Source organism: Epinephelus lanceolatus, chromosome 3, assembly GCF_041903045.1.
Source record: "Epinephelus lanceolatus isolate andai-2023 chromosome 3, ASM4190304v1, whole genome shotgun sequence".
In the NCBI taxonomy this organism is placed as follows: Eukaryota; Metazoa; Chordata; class Actinopteri; order Perciformes; family Serranidae; genus Epinephelus; species Epinephelus lanceolatus.
Genome location: NC_135736.1, coordinates 17,504,993 through 17,527,835, shown reverse-complemented (window position 1 = coordinate 17,527,835; position 22,843 = coordinate 17,504,993). Strand labels below are relative to the sequence as shown.

The following is a 22,843-nucleotide window of genomic DNA, read 5'->3' as shown; positions in this document are numbered from 1 at the left end:
CATATTAGTCTATTAAGGACACTGTGTGTCAGGATGGCAGAGGGCAACTCTTGTATTTATAGCTTTGAGTCATAAGCTGGAATGGTGTAAGGGTATCTCTCCATCACCATGCTTGCTCACTTAAGAGTGTGTACAATCGGCTGTGAAACTTGGGACTATCAATTGTCCAGAGTGAGTCAATTACCATCTATTGCTCGGACTGTGGTATGTGATGTTAATATAGACTGTATAAAATAATGCATGTAGCTACGTGGCATCACCCATTGGTTTGTGGACTGCCTTTTTGAAGCCTCGAGTTCGGCATTGCGGCCTCGCCATCTTTGTTTTTTGGAGCCATATTTGGATGGAAGGGAGGAGGGTAGATCTGACTGAGAAGCTGAGGGCACTGTCGGCAGACAGCCTGACGCTCAAAGCGGCCCGTCCTTAATTATCCGTAACTTTATACCTTAAAAAAAGTAAGCGAGTGAGTTACATAGAAATTCACCCCGTTCATTTGTCACAAATGTTGAAATAAGCTAAAAGGATCAAAACTGTTTTTCCGTACCAGGCTGTAAACGTGTTTATTTCTGCTGTAAAGCTGGGCATTTTAACATGGGGGTCTACAGGGATTGGCTCACTTCTGGAACCAGCCTCAAGTGGACATTCAGTGAACTGCATGTTGGCTTCATTTTTCAGCCTTGGAGGTTGCCGCTTGGATTTTATAACAGTCTGACTTATATTTTTATTATTCTATGTATAGCAAATACATAAAACCATAACCATGCACACATGTGATCCTTTAACTTAATACAAAGAACTTAGCAGCAGTATTGGTTTTGTCTTTGTTCTAATAATAAATAATACACTTTTTGTCCAGAAATTTTCTGAATAAAGTACATGAGAAGGGCAAACATAACAAACTGAATTTAAGTATAAAATAGATGTCTTTAATATCAGTAACACTTTAAGTGACTGAGGTTGCCCTAAATTAAGCTCTAAGAAAATCAGTAATACACTGGTATCTTCTATATATGAAACTGATGCAATTGAAAGTGATAAAATGGTGTAAAAAGCATTATAAGGTGTAATTTTTATATAAAAACAGCAGCTTTAGTGGATAATGATATCCACTGTTGCCCTAAAATATTTATATTTTCAGTTTTACTATTTGGACTAGCAAATTAATAATTATCTTGATACCCAAAGTTGAGTGTGTCAGACCTCTGCCAAATCTTAGAACTGAAGTGATGAGCAGTCTGATTCCCGTCAGAGTTGATTAGATAAACATTGTGGTAGTAAGCCATAATGCATGACAAGTATATGGAACAAGAATGCTGAAAGTTATATCAATATATCTAAGTCATTGTTATGTAGAACTGCGGGCATGGAATCCATTATGAATTATCTTTAGATTAATTATGGATTATGTAGTACAATAAAGTTTGAGAATTGCTTTATTTGGCGTTATTATTTTCCAGCTGTTTCACCACATTGTGAGGTGATAGAATTCACTCAAATTGCATAACCCCAATAACCTAGGAATAAATACAATATTCTAACATTATGTCTTAAGTCAGTTAGAACATTCAGGTTTTTCAGTCATCAGAATTTAGCAGGAACGTATAGCTCAGAGTATGAGTTATGGTTGTGATATGATGAGTTTATGATGTGGCAATGTAATCGCAAGACCACATCATATCTACATAAGCCAGTAGAAAGACAGACCTCGAGGTGATAATCCTCCACAAGATTCAGTTGCATAAATTCATATTTGAAAACATCTCTTGAATTTTATTATATTTCAAAAAAGGACAACCACAACTCGCTTTATAATCTGTCTCTCCACGTGTGCAGTACGAGCTTTTAAGAAAAATCCGTGTATATATGACCACAAATTACCATAATTCAGTACCCCTCTGTCTCTGTGTGGAAAACTAAATGGCCACAAGTCTTGTTCTCGAACCATTTAGGATTTCACCACGTCTAATCTGACCGGTCTGTCACCTTTTAGCAGGGTTGGTAGGAGCAGTTTCTTGATAGGGCAGTGTCGGGTGCTTAACATAGATAATGTGATGAATAGTTGAGGAGACTAAGTTTAGACAGCATGTGAGAGCATTTATCAGAAAAGGACAGGCCAGTCAAACAGGGTCAGAGCACCCGTGGGTGATGTGGTTCTAAGTGGCTCTATTGGCAGTACGTGTTGTAGGAAGCTGGCGTATAGAACAGTATAGCAGGAGGAGAGTCAGCGCTTGGGCGGCTAACCTCTTGATATTTGAGCTGTGCTCTATACAGCTGTCCTCCTTTTACTTTAACTACTCTCTCTTTATTCAAGAAATTTGAATAATGTTACAGCACCCGGCCTGTGGTCGGTGCGGTGTCACCTTTCTGTGGAAGGTGAAATCCATAATTTTCCATATGTTGCTCATAATTCTTTGGAATTTAGTTGAACTGCAAAAGATGGCAGAGCTTCTAGTACTGGTTTTGTTATATCATTTCACAATGTTGTGTGCAAACAGCCACCGTGCTGGCTGAATGAAAATGGCCTTGACTTTCTGGGCAGCCTTTTTGATGACATATTTGATATAGTGATGAAATTGCACACTAAAAGTAGTAAGAGCTGTTATAGAGTTTTCAACATGAAAATTTTACCATTAACTCAGATTTGCATTACCTCATATGTGATAGCTCTGGTTTGAACAGACTATAAAGAGCCAGAAAGGTAGCAAGCGCAACAAGACTGAATAGTGGAGCAGATTCAACGAGTCTGTTCATGGTAATTGTGCCTGCCTAGTGACACAACCTAGTTGGTCCAAGGAGGCCACTGTCAATTTATCTCTATAGTCTTAGAGGAGAAATTAAAGTAATTTCTCAACCACAAAACAATAATTTATATGTCAGTCGCTCACCTCGTGTTAAGTTGAAACAGTTAAAAAGTGTGTTTTTTTCTCGCATGCCCTCTCAGTGAACGAAGAATCCAAAAACACAAAATTCTTGTTGAACTGAAGTCATCGGTGGCTGCGTTTAACAACTGCAAAACTATATCAAAATGTCTGTTTACAAAGTCTTACACAACTCCTGCAGTATAACCCAGATCTGTATGTTAAGTGCTTCCCAAACCCATGCATTTTCACTCAAATTATTATTATTTAAAACACTTCTACATATGAGTAGTGTGCCTGGGCAAGTGTATTTGAACTCTGCCTGTGCATAACATTAAACAGCGTTCAAACACACACACTTTCCCAGGTGGTTACTTGTCCTTGCCTAAGACTGTTAAAGCAGAGGTGTTTTTAAATAGTACAAGTTGTATAAATGGATGTTTTGATATAGTTTTGCTGTTTTTAAATATAGCCCCCTTTTACTCTAATCCATCAAGAATTGTCTGTTCACTGTGAGCCAGTGAGTGGCTGATTGTGACTTACCAGACTACATGTATAAAAAATAAACTATGACATTATAACATTTAAGTTACTCTGGGTGCATTGCAAGTTGTAATAATGAACATTCGCTCTGCTTAGCAGCTGACATGGCCATCTTCCCTGCTACTTTTGTCAGCCATACAACCAAAGGAAACGTGCTTAACAAAAACAAACACATTGTTAAGTTAGAGAACAACACCAGCTGAGTAATCCCCCTTGGCTCTGATTATTTCCTTTGGTTTATCCTAAACACAGCAGCACTGACAGCCAGCTGATGGCTGTGTCCAACTGATGGTCCATCTGCTGGTCAATCACTTGTAAGATTCACCTTGTTAGCAGATGCTAGCTGTGAGGAACACAGTTGTGTTATTATGGGGAGCTGGAACTTTCTGACAGCTCATGTCTCTTTATATTGCCACTGATGTTTTTTTCTATAGTGCTATGAAATGAAAGTCGCCAATATAACATGGCTGCTGATGGTTGCTAGTTAGCAGAGCCTCATGTAAATGCTCATTAACCTTTTCCAGCCGTGCAGAGGTGGTCATTGTTTGATAGTTTTGTAATAATACACAATATCTGCACAAAGCATAAACACTTGCTCCAGCCAACACATCTGTGTAACAGGCTAAAATGTTGATACACAGCAGAGAAACAGCTGTGATATTAGCGGTCAATTGCGGTATTGAAACAGTGAAATGATTGAAACCAGTGTAAACTTGCCTGAAAGCATAAAGCGGTTTTCTTTTATAGCTATTGAGACAATGAATTGCTCCTCTAGTCATTAAAAATTAAAATCCTGGTCCTAGACACCCTCCACTAATTCTCTTTGTAGACAGAGTGTATCTACCTAATCTGTGTTTAAACTTTCGTCCTCCTGGTTTTTGCTCACATTGTCTTTGCATTCATGTTTCCTCCAGTTTACATTGGCTGGACTCGTGCAACTGCTTGCTGCATATCACACTTGAGATACAGACTCATTCCACATTAAACCATTTATAATGAGGAGTAGAGAGCAGCCTAAGGATCTGACTGATACTTCAGAGGCACACTTGTGATCATATACAGCAATATTAGCAGAACCTTCTCAGCTGTTGTGTGACATGTAACAAGGTAAATGGATTTATCCTTTGAGATCCCTGAGGTAATGTTTTTTTCCCCTGCAGTGTAGACAGCAGCGACAAGAAGAACCTCCAGGTAGGAGGCCAGCTGCCAGGTGGTGTACAGCAGCAGCAGCAGAACCAGCAACTCCTCCTGACCCCAGCCAGCCTCCAGCTTGCTCAGCTTCAGGCCCAGCTTACCCTCCAACGCCTGAAACTGGCTCAGGGGGGCAATACGGCCACTGCCGCCACTGTTCTCAATCAGGTTCTTTCCAATGTCGCCATGTCCCAACCCTTGTTCAATCAGCTACGGGCTTCAGCTGTGGTTGGAAACCCTCAGGGTGCCTTCCCCACAGGGGTGCTAGGTTTCTCCTCTTCAAATTCACCCTTGGGGGCCTTGGTTGGTGGGGGATTCACCCAAAACCCTGGGAATGTGAGAGTGAACCATCCTGGTGGAGGAGGCCCAGTGGGCCAACAGGGTGCGGAGTATGGTCAAAAGTCAACCTACCCTTCTGATACTGACAGGCGTGTTCAGTACAACTTAGCTGGGGGGACATCTGCGGCATCAGCCACTGCTGGTGATGGACAGTATACAGTGATTAACACTCAGGCAAAAAACATGAACAATGTTGATTTTCAGAGAGATTTCTTTCGACATGATTTGCTGGGGCAACAAGCTGGGTTTACTGTCAATGAGCAGAACATGAACATTTATAACTCCAAGGAGCAATGGAAGGGCCCCGCTAACTTGAGTCACAGTGGAAAGGTGGATATGGTGTCTAATGCTGCTAATGTGTGGACAGCAGCTGGGCAGCCAATTCGGTCCAGAACTGAACTCTATAACCCAGAGGAGCCGACCCCTGACCCCAAGTTCAATCCCAGTGGCGGGGTTTCTACTTTTGCTTCAAGTGGCACACAGGGATTTGGGGGCTACCAGCCCCTGCATGGAAGTGAGGAAAACCTTTCTTCAGGTACCAGGACACTTCAGCCTTACCAAGTCAATGATTACCATGCCGTCACACCCACTCAACTGCCACACCAGTGCAGCATCTGTGACAAGAAGGTCTACAACCTCAAGGTGGGTAAAGTCAAAATGGAAATGCTTGTTTGTAAATGTAAGAGGAGTTACTTGTTTTCTTAACATAAATGTAGCTGCAGAACACCTGAAACTAAACTGAATTATTCACCTGCAACTCAAACAGTTTTTGGCCCACAATGTAGCTTGTCTTTAAATGAAACAAGATGCCATGTGTTGCTAACAAGAGTTTCCAACTCACCCTCAAATCAAAAATACATATTTTCCCTCTTATATGCTATTTATCAGTCTGGATTGTTTTGCTGCAAGTTGCTGAGTGTTGGAGATATTATCTGTAGAGATGCCTTCTCTCCAATATAATGGAACTAGATGGCAATCGGCTTGTGGTGCTAAAAGCACCAAAAAAAACAACAAAAACTTAGCAGCAATGTCTTTTTCCAGAAATCATGGCCTGGTGACTCAAGATAATCCACAGACCTTGTTGTGAGCAGTTTCATGTAGGAACTATTTTCTTTCTACCAAATTACACACACAAACCATAACACCATGCAGAAGGAAGCATGCATCTACTGCTAGTCATGTAGCACCACTGAGCTAGCTAACATTACAGCTCAGCTAAGGAGGACTCTGTTATGTTTACATCTCACGCTTTCACAAGCCTCTTGCCAATGAGTAGATGCACGCTTCCTTCTGTGTGGGATAGGATTGGTAGGCAAGAAAATAGTTCCTACATGAAACTGCTCACAACAAGGTCTGTGGATTATCTTCAGTAACCAGATCAGAACTTCTGGAAAGAGACATCTCTGTTCAGTTTTTCAAATGTATTTTTTAGGGCTTTGAGCACCACAATCTGAGTGCCATCTAGTTCCATTAATTCGAGAGAAGCAGACATCTCTGAGTTACCTCCAACACTTGGTGACTCACACCAGAACAATCTAGACAGATAAATAGCACTACAGGAAAGAGGAAAAACATGGTTTTTTTTTTTGGTTTGGGGGTGAAGTGTTTCTGTAACACCCTGGCTTTGGGTATCTCAGCCTGAAAATAGCTCACAGCCAAATGTTTTGATATGAGGTGGCAAACTAATCCAAGACGTTGTCTCTTTAATTGCTGTCAGCCATGAGCTTATACAAGGGGTATGTAAGGGTAACCATGGGAGGACAAGTAGTGAGCTCTCAGTGTGTCCAAGCTGTCTGAGACTATGTTTGGATGGTGTGTGTATATGTGTGTTTTTAGGACTGGGACCAGCATGTGAAGGGAAAACTACACCTGCAGAACCGAACCTTGTACACAAACGAAAGGTGGGTTGTTTACTCTAAAACTCAATGGAAAGAGCTGAAAGCAGTTGTTGTTTTGTTGAGTGACACCTTAAGATATTAACTAAGCTCGTGGCTTTACACGTTTGATTCTGTTTATTGTTGACTTTCAGACAGTTTTGAGTAAAAACATTTGCTTTTATTGTCATCCTTGTTCATGGTTTGGTATTTTCACACATGTAAACAAACTTACCAGCTGTGTTTACATGTGTGTTTTTTTATTTATAGCACTATATTGATCAGTGCAGAGCAAATATCTTTTTGAGCATTAAGAGCCTTTTATTTTGTTTTTCCTCGCTCTATATACAGCTGTCTTAGTGTTTCTATGAATATGAGCTCTGTCACAAGATATGACTGAGGAAGGCAGGGGAGAGGCAGCTAAAATCAGCCTTCTCTGATTGTTGCAGCGCCGCGGTAGCATCAGCTGGGGGTGTTCACTACGCTGTCGGTAGGCCTTCTGATGGAGGTCTGAACCCCGGAGGGACTAACTCCATGGTCTACTCTGCTGCAAGTCAAGGTAGGATAACCCATTTGCCACCACAAGTGCTTCTGTGTGCCAGCAGGGTTAGAGTGACATTTTACTGATCGCTGGAATATGTGAAACAGAGTGATAGATGGGTTCAGTCAGGGAGTATTTTTAGAGTTACTTGAGGGCACGAGGCATCATGTTATTATGGCATGACATGTGTGCTCTTAGAATACCCAGAATATGGTGCACCACAACACTAAGCCAAAAATGCAGTTGTTGGGGGTTTTGACTTTTGCACATATTATAACAGCAAATCCACAAAGCTAATGACACGGAAACAAACTGAGCTTCTGTTTTCTGTAACACTGACTGTATCTGTCCAGCCTGTATCTATATCCCTTTCTATATCCCTTATGTATTCCCTTAATCACTTTAAGACAAACCACCTGTGAGTGGCTGCGGACAGCTTGATTTCAATTTTATACTGTAGATATCAGCCCTTGAACGTTATTGAATAGTATTGAATGTAGATCTGTAAGGTCTTATTCACCACAAATATTTCATCTGATTTAATTGATCAATCTTTAATTTCTTTTTGTCAAAATGAGTCTTTTTTTTACTTTATACTTGCACTGACCTGTTGGCAAAATGTAGATTAACCTACCTCACTCTAATAACCATTTTCCTATATAAAACCTTCCTCTGCATGGAGCTACATACATACCTCTTACCTTTATACTTGGCTTGAATGAGAAGAAGAGGATTTGTCCAAAATTAAGTCTGAAATTTGGTTAAAAATGATCTTAAAAAGCCTTAAATTTAAGTTTCTGATACATGTAGACACCCAAATGACAAGAAAAAGCGTGTCTACTTTCTAGCCAACCAGTACACAACTGTTAGAGTAAGCCAAAAAAAAGAAAAAGAAAAATCAAGCTGTGTCATGTTAATTACATTTAACTAATTACAAGTTTAAAAAAAAAAAACAAGCCTGTGGAATTCAAAATAAACCCTGGTTGTGTGTGTACTATAACGGTACCCCAAATCTCCATTTAAAATAAGTTTTCAAACTGTCTGTTGCAAGCACCACCCACTGCTGGAAAACAAAACAAATCTATATACTTATATATAACGTATAACTGAGAGCCTGTGAGTATATTGACCTCACAGTAGAGTATCACCATATTTCCTGCATGTTTGTAGCACTGGTGGATGTTTTGAGTCCTATTATTCCAGCCTAGTGTTTTTAAATTCCATAATCATACAAGAAAGAAATTATTAAAATGTGCGGGAAAAAAGATATGATGATGCACTAGAAATTGAGCATTGAAGTTGACAAATGCAGCTTTATCCCACACTTGGAACTACTGTATGCAGACAAATTTTAAATCCAAATTTCAAATTGTTTCCACAGATGTATCCTCAGGAGCCAATCCATCATACTTGCCAGCTGCAGCCATGAAGACTTATCCCATGTCAGACACAGGATTTGCCTCACACCAGACAGAGTTAAAGGTCAGACAAATGCATGTTTTTTTTGCCCTGTGTTTATAAATCAGATTTTGTGACAGGCTATAAGGAATGCTAGTGATCAGGCACAGGTGTCATCCTTGAACTTGAATCTGGCTATGCCTTGATTGTACCTCGTTTCGTAGAAATGTTCAAAGTGATTAGTGATTCTGTTTGACTTATATCAATGAGTACTGCATCAATAGACTCCGAGGACCCTGGTCAGTTTCCTTTGGTGGTCTTTGCTGCAGAGTGAGTATCAGACTGATGACATGCTAATACTTTAAACCCAGCATTTCTCATATAGACTGCATTTCTTCCATGTGTCCTTGAAGAATTAGTAGCTCAGCAGCAGCAAAGAGGGCATAAGGTGCATAATGAATGGACCCAGATCCTCTTGTTGACAGCTGCTGGGGCCCAACAGCAGGCTTTGTCTGGGCTTGACAACTCTTTTCCACTCAACTGGAGAGGCAGGCAAACTGTCTCATTACAATGTTGGCTAGAAACTACGTGTTGAAATTTCTCATATATCCCTTTTTTACAACTTAATGATTATCCAGCCACTGGATACAGTTTAAGTGATAAAATGGGGATAAATAACTGTAGTAGCTGATTTAGGAAAATGCTGTACAGACGTTTAGGGATTTTAGTATGTGATCTGTGCTGCATTATTATACTTTATAGTGCTGATTACATAAAAGATTCATCTGTTCCATTTTAGGCAGATTTTCACACATTTTGCATGTTTTGAAATGCATCCTACTGTCAAAATTTGTCAAGCTGGGACAACAGACAGCAGAGTCTTGAACTGTCTGCCTTTCAGAATAGAAACAGTTTTATGTTAACCAAAGCAGCTGTCCACACAAGCTCTGCAAAGGCCCAGGCTCCAACTACGTCACACACATGTACCTGCAAAGCTAACTGAAAGAGCTTTTTGCACTTTAAAAATTTTTTTTTTTATCTACTTCCATATGTAACCAGGCCATCATGAAATCACTGTGACTGAATATAACTTTTATGAATGCAGATGGAGGATTTGAAAAGGCTGCTGAAGTGCTGCTGCGGCGATGTTTGCAGGCATGATGTAAAAACAAAGAGATGGCAGCACAGCAACGCCAAACTATAGGGATGTTACAAATAGCAAGCATTAGTCCAGAATGTTTTTATCCACATCGAACAGACAGAAGCTTATGTAACGAGATCTAAACTATTATTTTTTATGAATTTGTATTTTTCTACTAGGCCAAACAATCTGTAAACATGCTCAAGCAGCAGCTGCTGATAGGCATCAATCACGAAGGCAGGTCTTCCGAACAGCATAGTGCAGTGATGAGTGAGGTGAAAATTAGACCCTGCAAACCTGTGGATAGCCATCTCTGGTGCCCAGCGCACAGTTTTCAACAGGCAGCGGGCATTAACACGCACACAATGCAGGAGCACATTCCTGCACACAGATGCATACTGTACACACTGTGCAGACTCGTACGGTGTATACATGATGTACTTTAGCTGCAGTTCTCTTAACTTCTTAAAACATACTTAACCAACAGTAGTAGTACTAAATAATGTAATAATTTCCTGAAAATTTAACAACATCTGAAAATGTGATAAAATTCACACCTAACCTGATCGAAAATGTAATAAAACCTAATAATGTAATAACTTGGCCAATAATGTAATAAAATGTCCAGCCTGACATTGTGTGAAATTTGTGTATACCAGTAATGGAATACCTCGCAGGAGGGTCATTTTTATTTCAAAACTGACGATATTAAAATAATAATAGTAATAAAAGTTAATATTTAATGAAAGTATGCCTTTAGAAAGTGTGCAAGTATGCAGAACTGTGATACTGTTAGTGTCATGTGAACCTACTGAAAACACTTAAGTAAATTGATTTCAGGTTTGGAAATGTAAACTATAGGCATATTATGTAGAATTTTAAATTTACAACAGATGACAAGTGGTCAGTAGTTATTGAGCAAAGATACATTTAATTAAAATCTCTATTGATGGGAGGTGAACCTGCACATTTCCATGGTGATTGGTTGTTGTGTAAGGATTGTCCTTTAGACCAGAGTGGATCTTAGATCAGAAGATGAACAAGGCTGCAGAAGATGGCGAATGTTGTATAAGCGAGTGATGAAGGCAAAACTGTTGGTTCAGTCTCTGTGATTTTTGTTTTTCATCTGAGTCAACAGTGATTAATGCAACGTTAATACTTAAATACATTTAAAAGTAGAAACTTGTTGACATTCACATAATCACACCCCCGTGGGTTATAGGGCTGTGAATCTTCCCCCAAAATCAGATTCAAATTTTTAATGTTTTTATGTTAAAAATTTGAATAATATTCAAATTTTTTCTTGGTATAGGCTATAGCCTTGGCCTACCATCGCATTTTTATATTTTTTGTGTTATAATGACGTTATTTTAATATTTTGCATCACATGCAAAAGTGAGCATCTCCGGCTGTGCAGCTGTATCGGTACCGACACCGCTGTGCTGACAAGCTGGAGATGTGTTGCTCCTCCTCACTTCAAGTCGCTGTCATTAACTTTTAACCTGCAAAGGCGGCAGTGCCGCAACATTGTAAGAATTTATGAAAGCCCTTGTGAACATTTCAATAGTTACACCTTAAAACAATATTTATTTGCAATTACTCTATTGAACGACCCTGAAGCATGAGCAAACGGGCTGTGTCACTTCGGATCAAAGAGATGCGCCCTGTCACTGTCAACGCAGGGCTGACAGCGCACCCTCCGCTGAGAAGAGAGAGAGGAGAGGAGAGGAGAGAAGAGGAGATGGATTGTAGGTCTGTTTTTAAACGGGGCTTCTCTGACAGTCATGTATTTCCCCAAAAAACACCTCTTAATGCATGGTAGAGCGCTGTTTTTTTTGTTTTGTTTTGTTTTTTCTTCAGAATATTCGAACCTTAGTTTCCAACTTCGAATATGCTTATTTTTACAATAATTCAAATTGTTTTCGAATAGCGAAGTTCGTTCTGACAGCCCTAATGGGTTATGACGTGGGGATCCAATCATGAGTTTTAAAAATAAAAAAAAAGTTTGAGACCCACAGCTTTAATTTAAGTGAAAATTCTAGGTTGTTTTTACCAAACACTTTTTCGCAAACATGAAATCAGTGTCAGATGTCACAGAAAATTGTCAAGTTAGATCCAAAAAATTACATCAGCTCTTTAATGAAGTTACAGTGTATCACACTTACACTATAAAAAAAACTTAGGATGACATTTTTATTGTTGTATGACTAAAATGTAATATTATTAATATTTGATATAATATTAAGTGAACACCATAAATATTTTGTGAATCAATTTATCAACATCATTACCTGTATTTCTGCCAGATGTATTAGGTGTCTTTGGACATTTTGGGATTTTCATAGAAATGTACAAATACACAGTAAGACTGGTCTTAAAGAAAATAGAAATAAATATGACATAATTTTTACAGAAACAGAAAATCTAGTGAAAAGTTAGATTAAAATATGCAGGACAATTTGGGCCTTGTAAAGAAGTGTGTTTAAGATAATAATAAAAAACTGTACGGTCAACAGGAGCTGTTTCACATTCTGATGCCATGTTGTTTAAATTACACCCCTTCCACTGTAAAAATACCTCCCTTATTCCAACATACACCGTGACTCTGTTGTTCTCTATCAGCCATTTGTTCCTTTCTTTATTGCCGGCGGAGCCAATGTTACAGGAGCCTGAAGTCAGTGATGTGAAAGTCATACACTTCATAGGTTGCTTATCGACAAAGGGTTTGATTGTATCAGTGGGAAAATATTTATGGGCTGTGCTACATGAGCTAATGTTGGTTGCTATAAACACACACCTGTCTAAGCACAACAGGTGGGGTTTTACTGGTTTCAAAGCCATGTGTTGAACAGAGAGCACACACACACGTGCACTCACAGCCACACGCGACAATATATTGTGAACTTATTTTTGTTGTATTAAGTTTTATTTGTGTATGTTTGTATATGCAGATTACAGGGTAAACATGTACATTTCAATTAAATTTCTATTATGGTAAAAAATAAAGAATGTAGCATGTACAGAGAAGCTTACACATGTGCACCAGCACATACATACAGCATACCACATGCACGCGTGCACATACACCACATTCCCCAGTTTGGACTGGAGTTTCCAGCAGCCCAGTTTGAAGTAGCACAGTAGCTTCAAGTGATAAGAGAACTCAAATGGAGATAAACACTGGATTACAGCTAACTGCTGTTAGGAGCACAGACCTTAAGACCCCTGGGTCACACCCCCAGGCTGCGGTGTAACATTTCAGACTGGTGAGAGACTGGTAAAGCGATCTGAGGGATCGGCGTGCGAGCGCCCTGCGTAGGAACGTGGGGAGAAACTGTGAAACCAGATTGGCTATCTCCCTGGATCCTCCAACATGGATCCCGCTTTGTAAAAATAAACAGACACGTCCTTAGGAGAGATTCCAGCTTATGTCAGTCAGTGCAGTGTCAGTGAAAACAGGAAAGCACCATGTTATCCTTTACACTGTTTGGCTATAGTTCAATTGCTTATAGCGTTGAGAGTTTTTCAGCAACAGGACATATGGCTGAACACACTGTGGCAGGTAAAGCCGTTGTGTCAGGGAGGACGCAGTGGACACGTCCACCACAATATTTAAAACTTGCATTCCCCTCCCAGTAAAAGCCTGAAACTAATAGAGGACTTTTTACGTTTCAAAAATTAAAGACATTTGCACCATACATTTATACCATAAGGCACAATTTGGTGCATAAAAATTCACCAGAATGCAGGAAGTTTAGGGTTTGATGCTTAAAATTTTCTGAGGGAGGGCCCGCCAACCCTCCACTTCATACATGTCCCCCCCAGTGTTGAAATAAATCTTACACCCTTGCTTCTGTTGACTGTGGTGTAGAGTGAAAAGTGGCTGATAGTTAGTTTGACAACTTAAAGTAAAATTTTAATGTATGATGAAGCCAGCATGATAGAGAGATGTTAATTACTCAAGCTATGTTTCAGTCATAGTTAATTTAATTTTTTTCTTTTTTGGGTGGAGAGGGATGTAACCGGGCAAATTGGCCTCAGTATGTCTGCAAAACAATATTTCCTCTTTTTTAATTTTTTCTGAAGTTTCTGTTTTCTGTTTAGTTTTTTTAAGAAGGGACAATGCACATTTGTAAAAAAAACCAAATTCAGCCATATAGGCTGATTTTCAGATTGTGTTTTTAATAAATTTATTTTATTTATACAGTTTAAGATTACAGGGACAGTACACATTAATAAACATTTCTATAAATGTGCCAGTTCAGCTCATTTTCGACTGTAGTCCATGTGGCTGGTGTGATGACTAGCACAAAAAAACAAATGAAATACATCAAAATGAGAATCAAGCTATAATGGATGTTAGTGCATTACCTGTTTTGTGTGGGTGATTTAAAGCCTCAAACTGTGACTGTGGGTTTTGTTTTTGTTGTTCTATATATTGAAAGTCCCGTCTGCAAAACAGCCCGCCACGTGATCCAGCAATGTGTGTTTTGCCTCCCTGAGTAGGCAGTGACACGGCATAACTTTGCGCCTCTGGTTTGCGGTTGACAGAAAGAGCTACCGTTCAAAGCCTGAGCCAACCTTGACAGTGATATCAATGCTGCGGTCAAACTGTCTGAGCTTTCAGACACAGACGACATCTTACAGGTCAGACATTAGCAAGTGCCACGAGCGAAGACTCTTGTTCTCTCTAATATTCCAAAGTCATAAACAGCCTATTCCTGGATCTGTTTATTGAGCCCAACCTGCACTGACCTTTATGTGTTCTGGTGGCGGCATGAAGCTGTTAATAGAATTATCACTCTTATCAAGCTGTTGATGTCATCTTGCTGGCCAGAAACCATTAATTTGTGGCATAGAAATTAGTAATCTAGCTCATCCAGATTATCTTTTTATCAGGGTTGTATAAATTGCTCCTTTCCACAATTTGTGTACAGTAATAACTGCCTAAAGTGTAGTGCTGTTGCGTCATTATTTATATCCACAGTTTATGAACTGCTTCAGATACAATGACATGCTTTTTATGGACTTCTTGTGATAGTGCTTTATGTATGTTGTGAATACTGACACTCTTGCCTCTGGTTATATTTCAACATGCACAGTAAAGGGACTATAAGACTGTAAAAGGCTCCTCCTCCCCTTAATATACCCTACACTTCATGGCCATTGGACCCAGTGTGAAGTGTATGTTATCGTTGGGTTTTCCCTGAACAAATTCCCTGTAAAAACCCTGGCTGCTCGTCGGAGGTGAAATTAGGACCCCAGTCTGTCCCACACATGGAACTGTCCATCAGGTCTGTCGGCCAGAGAGGCAGGAAGAGGAGGAGGGGCGCTGGGAAACTTGCAATTGCAGCACAATGGTTGCAGAAATAAGACTCCAAGATATGACGAGCTGAATTTACAACCGCTTTCCGCAATGATGTTTAAAGGTGTCAAACGGTATGTCCATTGGCTAGTTTGATGAGGAATAAAGATAGACAGATTAAATCAGTCAGTGTTAGTTGCCTCTGTATTTTTAAAGTTGTATTTGTAGTAAGTACATTGTTTAGGGGAACTAATGAGCAGGGTGAAATGAAAACTTAGGGTGCAATTTCTGGTTTAATGTGTCTGCTCTCTAAATTCTGCTTTGGACAGAGATTGAGGCTGAAAAACTTGGTGATTATTAGTCAAAAGAAAGTTGCAGGTATAGACAGCGATGTAAGGACAAATCAGCGGGGCACAAGTTCAGCGGGGAGTTGGAAAAGACAGAGTGCAAAATATTTGAGCTGGGAGAAAGGATGGGTGAATAATAAGAAATCTGAAAGAGACAGAAATTAAAATTCAAAACTTAACATCTGTCTGTAGAAAATGAAGCTGTTAAAGTAAATAACAGCATTTATGATAAAACAGTAGATTTTTAGAAACAGAAATAATACAATATCTAAAACCACAACAGATTAAATTACTTCCACCATCTCTGTAGTGTCTCTCTGCAGACCACTGTGTGTCTCTATAAAGAAAAATATAATTTACTGCTTATTTGCTCACTCCTTTTTGAATGAAAATCAAGTTTTTGACCTTTTTAACATGTCTATATAGCATGTTTTTTTTTTTTTTTATATGCAACAAAACATATAGGTGAAATAAGTAGTCAGCGCCATGGCTGTGTGTTTCTACTTTGGAACTGCGGTGTAACAGTGACAGTAAAACACGGATATAGACAGCCAGGGTTTGTTACATCATAAACCTTGGTAACCAATCCTGTCAACTTGCGGGGTGGAGCTTTCCATGTCAAAGGCGAGCGAAATAAGGGGTGCCCGAGGAGGAGCCAGGTGTTATTATGTACAAAGTGACAATGTGAACGTACTGTGACATCAAAGCAAGTATAGCAGATATTACTACATGTGTCACAACCACTAACACTGTGTCAGCCACTGCCAGTTAAAGGTTGACAAGCAAACAAACAACATAAACAAATATAAAATGCTATCTATGCTTACTCTGATTCTGACATTCTCATAGAACGGTTCATATGGTATCCCATGAATCAATGATGTTACATCCTTAACTACAGTTATGTTATTAATGTAAAGTTATAGAGTTTAGGTTGAGGAAAGGTAAGGACGTACCTTAAAATGACTCAGAGTTCACATGGTTCCAAATACACAATACCAGGGGAAAGTCCCAGAGGAAAGGTGGGGTTTTTGTGACCCATCCACCACCCCAACCAGCTTCCTTTCAAGACTGCTCAGGACTGCTTGTTACTCCTGCAAGCTCACTGTTTATGTTATTGCAGCCTTTCAAAATTTGTGGGGTATGTGCGAATTTGGGTGAATTATTTTTTGCAGGAAAATATACGATTAGTGTGTGTGAACAGCCTATTTTGAGACGTGATTTTGGTGCACAACAGACTCCTTGTCTGACTGAGGCTCAGACGTGCAGCTGAATCCCTCCCATATTTCTTCTAACACTAACGCTAGCCATCTTGACGTGCACTGCTCTTTCACCAGTCATATTATATAATGCTAGACTCCTAATAGCCAGACCTATCGCCACATTTCATTTTAGTGCTGCACCAGCGCTGGACAAAGTGAAGCTTTTTATGTGAAACAACATTTTTATCATAGCAGAGTATTTTTACATACATTAAAAGGTGTCTGGACAGGGACCTATAAGGTAAAAGAGCAATGCAGGTCGCCATACTTGGCAACCCAGAGGGATTTACATCAAATGTGTGAAATGTCTGAGGCCAGTCAGCTGACAAGTCTCTAAATCCAAACAAGAAAACTTTGATTATCACTGCTGCACTTCTGCCAAGCAACTATTAATAGATGGAATGAGGTGGGTTGTATCAAGGAGGGGAAAAATGACATGGCATCCTGTGCGATAGTGTTACATTGATGCCAGACATTGATGCCAGACAGACTCATCTCGTCACCTATAGTATGACTGACTGATGTGCCACACAGATTGTTAAAAGATCACACTGACACTATTGGAAGGTTTTATTTTTCTGTCAAGCCCACAGTTAGATGAGAAGATCAGTATCAATTTGGTTTTATCTCTGCATATCCACATTAACTGGAAGTACAGGGTCAACTGTTACCCTAGCTGTGCTAAAAATAAAACTTCCTAACTGTAGGTACATGTTATATCTGGTATATTCACCTATGTAGAAATAGAAAAGGAAGTGGTTGGAGCAGTTAGCTTACAGATTGTAACTAGATTCCTTGACCAACAACAGATGGGTTCAGTGCTCACAGGATCTCAGAAGTCTTGTTCTCATTATAAAGTTGGCAGGTTTGTGCACAAAAGTTAACAACTGAACAAAACCAGATTACTAACCAGGTAAACTGTTGAAGGTGTTAAAGGTGGAATCTGCGATCTGCGGACTCAATACCCAAAGAAACACACCCCTCCCATTGGTGCTCCTTCAGAGGCTCTGTTTTACCGTCCCCCTCACTCCCACTGCCTCTCTCTGTATACATCCACGGCCTTTCCCCTGTCCTGTGAACGAGCACAGTGCAATAGAGTTGTGTTTAGCTTTGTCCGAGCCACTTGTTTATTGCCCATTTACAGAGCCAGGTCTGTCTATAAACACCTGATTTTCTTTTCAGCACATCCAAAAAAAACAGACAGCTTGAGGAGTGTGAGGAGATGTTGGCTGAATTTGACAGCCAAGTGTATTATAGTAGAATCACAGACAGATTTTAAGCAGGATGACGTTACTTTGATTCCAGTTTGGTGCAAGTTTCAATGTTTAATTTTTTGATATACCAGTATGAAGTTTTTGACTCAATTCAACAGTTATTTTCAGACATTAAGTAGATTTTTGACAACAATCTGTGTGACTTTTAAAACAGTATTCATGGTCGTAATTATTTTGATTATCCACAGCCATTTCCACCCAGAAAGGCCACAGCAGGGCGAGTCGTTCACATCTGCAACCTCCCTGAAGGCAGCTGCACAGAGAATGATGTCATCAACCTGGGACTACCCTTTGGCAAGGTCACCAACTACATCCTCATGCGCTCTACCCATCAGGTACATTTCTATTTAGTGACTGTTTATGTTTCATAGAAATCAATAAATGTTTACACAGATTTCTGACCTGATCAGTTCCAAAATAATCATGAAATTATCCTGTGCAATTTTTTGACTATCAACAGCTTTTCTTCTGCTGCAGCTGTTATGTGATATCATGTACTTTGTCATAACTTACTGGCTGTTTAACTACCACTACATGACATGTCAGGTTCCCAGGTTTCAGCTATCAGAACTGAACTACAGCATTAATGTCCGCCCTATCACATTTAAAGCATTCATACTAAAATCGTGGTGTTGGTTACAGGGAGTAAAGCGACTGTTCTGCTGATTTATGATAGTAATGAAATGTGACGCCTTGTGATGATGATTTTCAAAGATTTGCTTGCATCCAGTCCGACATCTGAGATGTGAAACATGTTTGTGCGTATGTCCTGCAAGAAAAAACATATAACTGTCAGAACTGTTTACAGCTATGTTCTGCTCTCCTATCAGGCGTTTCTGGAGATGGCGTATGTTGAAGCAGCTCAGGCAATGGTTCAATACTACCAACTTACTCCAGCTATGATTAACAATCAGAAACTTCTCATACGAATGTCGAAGAGATACAAGGAGCTGCAACTCAAGGTAAGACTGAGGAACAAAGTAAACAGTATGTTATAGGCAGCTAAAGCCAGTTACTAAGTGAGAATTTCTTTCTGTATAGAAACCAGGTAAAGATGTTCAGTCAATCATCCTGGATATCACCTCTCAGCGGGAGAGGGATGAGATGCAAGAACTTGAACAGTAAGGCAACGTTTTATTCTACTGGTCTCAAATGTTTTCATGAAACCAAGTTCTTTGAGTCACAAATGTAGTAAAGCAAAATGGAAATTCATTGAGGTGAAATGTACCACAGATGATTATTGAATTTGTTTTTGTTTTTTTTAGTTTTTTTTTTAATTTACTCGCAAAATAAAAACAGAAAACCAAAAACACAATTGTGACCGTTAATGAGCATACAAGTGAGTCCGGCCATTTCTAACCTCCTCCAAACTAATAAATAAATGCAGCCCAACTCTTTACCAATGCATCCCTTAAAAATACCAGTCACAAACATTGTTACTTTCCTTCACTTTTCCCTGCAATATCATCTTATAGTGAAGGTAACAGGCAGTGTTAATACTGTAGAACAGCACTGACAGAAAAAAAGACAATAATTATCAGTTTAAATCAGAATAAGAGGAATATAAATAAATAAACAATTAAATTGTTTTACATTTTAAAAATTGTGGTCTTGAAAGTTTTTCCTTCTTTTTCCTAATGACATTAAGTACTTTTCTACTGGTGCCCATGTGTCAGCGTATTCTGTCATGTTTAAGAGGACACAGCTCTGGTGAATTAGGGTAAAATTTTCAATGCAACACTTCCCCAGTTGATTAATTGAGGCGTATCCAATTAAATAAGCACTAATTTCCATACATTTCCATCAAATAAAAAAAATCAGAACATTGGATAAAGCCACGTTCAAAATTCTTGTTTTATTTTGACACATTAGAGCCAAATGTTTTTACAGAGGGGGTTTCAATTTCTTTTTATGACTCCATAAATCAGAAAATACTGTCAGCAGCCATATCACATACATTTTGGCCATGTTTTTAGGAATAAAATATTATATAAATCAGGCTATGAATGATATGTGAAGCTTTAGAGGATTTCTCCATGTAATCCACCCCTTGTCTCCCTCCAGCTACATGCCAGAGAGAGCACGCTCCCGCAGCCCTATCAGCCGTTCTCTGAGTCCTCATTCCCACAGTCCCAGTTTTACATCATGCAGCTCTGCCCACAGCCCCCAGGGGGCACCATGCAGGGGTCCAGAGAGAGGCAGCAATGGCATGGGCCCCCGCCGGGGCTCCTGGGACTGGTCATCACACTTAAGAAGGGGTGAGGACGAAAGGGAGAGGGATGACCCGTGGAGGAATGGGGGCAGCGCGGATGACGATCGGACTAATGGACGGGCAGCCGAGCGTCGGAAGGCTTACCAGAAACCCTTGGATCATATCAGCTCAAGATCTGCAGATGAGCGAGGAGGAGGAGGAGGAGGTGGAGGTGGTGGAGGAGGAGGAGGAGGAGGTGAAGGGATGAGGGGCAACAGAGACTGGCACCCACGAGGCAGCCCTCAAGGCATGGCCTTCAGCTCTTACAGGAACATGGAGGATGACTTCTACATGAAGGAGCAAATGTTCAAGTCAGACAAGGCCCCCAGACCTCCATACCAAAGGCATGATACAAAGCCAAAGAGGAGGGATGGCGGCGACTACCACAGTAGATCGAGGCATTCTGAGTTTGAGATAACGGAGGAGCCACTTCGCAGGACACTAGATGATAAGAGGCAGGGTTCACCAGGCAGGGGCAGGAGCAGAAAGACAAGCAGAAGGCACACCTCTGCAGAAAAACACGAGAAAGAAAATACAACTGAAAATACTGTGAGTAGATATGAATATGTATTATTTGTTGATTATACCTGATTTACATGGCATATCCCTCTAGCTGATAAACTTTTTATTTGTTTGTTTTTTAGGGTCGCCAGTCAAAAGAAAAATCTGTCTCACCTCAGCAAAGCAACATGCCAAAAGAGGCAACAACTGAATGTAGTAAAGAAAGAGACACTGTGAGTAAGCATTGTGATCTTTATTACACATTCAGGCCCCTATTGGACCCCACAGGTTCATGTGTATACACGTTTTAAAGCTGTAGATTGCTTCTATGAGTATTAACAGCTATTTTCTGTTATCCTGTCAAAGGTGAAGGAGTTGGAAAGTGGAGATAACACTGACGAAGAGTGTTGGTACCCTAAGAACATGGAGGAACTGGTCACTGTAGATGAAGTGGGAGGAGAAGATGATTCCATAATTGAGCCCGACCTTCCTGAGCTGGATGAGTACATATCCTGCCCCAAAGAGTCTGTGGAGGAAGAAGCAGCAGCGGAGCATATACCAACACCTACCTCCTCCTTGGAGGTGCAGGGGACGTCCAACAAGAAGTCTAACCAGGAAAAGTCCTGTGAGGATGTGGGAGACAAGGCAGAAGCACCTGTAAATGAGAAACCAGGGGATGTTTTAACTGCAACCAGTCCTGAAAACCAGACACTCAGTCCAGTGGTGCCTGAGCTGCCAGTCACTAACCTTAGTGACTTCCCCAGTGAGGAGTTCAAGGCTGCACTGGAGGAGACGTGTTCAGAGGATAAAGCAATGAAAAGTGGGCCATCACAGGAGCCAATGGAGAATCACATTCATGTATCAGAGGACAGGAAAAGCCCGGAAGTAGCACAGGTCACGGAAACAATCAGTGATGGGGTTCAACACAAGGATGCCGTTCTTAAAAAAGGTACTTAAAAAAAAAAAAACCAAGTCAGATGTTTGTAGCAGAACCACAAGATCCAGTGTTCTGTTCGGCTAAAGGGGACCTATTATGCTCATTTTCAGGTTCATACTTGTATTATGGGTTTCTACTAGAACATCTTTGCATGCTTTAATGTTCAAAAAGCACTTTATTTTCCTCTGACTGTGCTGGAACACCTGTATTCACCCTCTGTCTGAGACACTCCATTTTAGCGCCTGTCTCTTGAAGTCCCTTATCCAAAAGAGTCAAATCTGCTGTGATTGGTCAGTGTTTTTGGGTCTTCCGCATCTCAGCATCTCTGCACTGTAATTGCAGCTTGGAAATGACTTAACCGAGTATAGAAGCACTTTATACTGTGAAAATTCACTAATCAAAGCTTCTAAACACAACCAGACATGTTCCAGCTGTAATATGATCCGAAATCAGGGAGAAATTAACAACATCTGCAACCAAGATTACATGTTTCCCTGATGTTAGCATGTAGCTACATGTAGCGGTGTACCTGCAGCTGGGGAATGACTGGAACGAGTATAGCAGCACTTTCTTCTGTAAAAGATCACTTAGAAAAGCTAAACCAAAACCCCCACAACTGGACATGTTTCAGCAGGAAGATATGATCCGAAATCCGGAAGAAATTAACGACACTGACAATCAGTTACAGGTTTCCCTGATGCTAGCATGTAGCTACATGTCGCAGTGTAGGTAACGTAATGTAAACACTTGCAGTAATATGCCTGGAGCAGATGAACATATAAAGAAATCTATTACCAACTGAGGTTATCTTGTAGCCAAAATAGAAAAACTGTCAGAAACGCTCTGAAGTCTGACGTTTTTGCTCTTAGGGGTTATTTTTACATATGTTTACCTCATTATTTCAAATTTCAGCCACTTTTAATATGAAAATCCAAAATTGTAACATGATATATATATATATACATGACAGAAAATAAGGGAAAGCATAATAGTTCCCTTCTAAACATCCATTTTTAGATTTGTCTCAAGTTTGATTGATGGTGATTGTCGCAAGCACCTACATGTATGTACTTTTTTCTTT

General features: G+C 40.0%; 1 protein-coding gene across 3 annotated transcripts in view; it reads left to right on the top strand.

The window, feature by feature from the left end:
• Window positions 1-22,843, top strand: part of rbm20 (RNA binding motif protein 20) — a 66,062-nt gene that overhangs the window by 38,103 nt on the left and 5,116 nt on the right. For all 3 annotated transcript variants that reach the window (XR_013490552.1, XM_033625394.2, XM_078166019.1), the window contains exons 2-11: window positions 4,562-5,573; window positions 6,768-6,832; window positions 7,255-7,364; window positions 8,728-8,828; window positions 18,262-18,408; window positions 18,904-19,035; window positions 19,115-19,194; window positions 20,138-20,873; window positions 20,969-21,058; window positions 21,192-21,774. Coding sequence is in view for 2 of the 3 variants with exons in the window: in XM_033625394.2 (XP_033481285.2) it covers window positions 4,562-5,573; window positions 6,768-6,832; window positions 7,255-7,364; window positions 8,728-8,828; window positions 18,262-18,408; window positions 18,904-19,035; window positions 19,115-19,194; window positions 20,138-20,873; window positions 20,969-21,058; window positions 21,192-21,774 (3,056 nt within the window). In the remaining variant the exon portion in view is untranslated. The remainder of the gene's footprint in view (window positions 1-4,561; window positions 5,574-6,767; window positions 6,833-7,254; window positions 7,365-8,727; window positions 8,829-18,261; window positions 18,409-18,903; window positions 19,036-19,114; window positions 19,195-20,137; window positions 20,874-20,968; window positions 21,059-21,191; window positions 21,775-22,843) is intronic.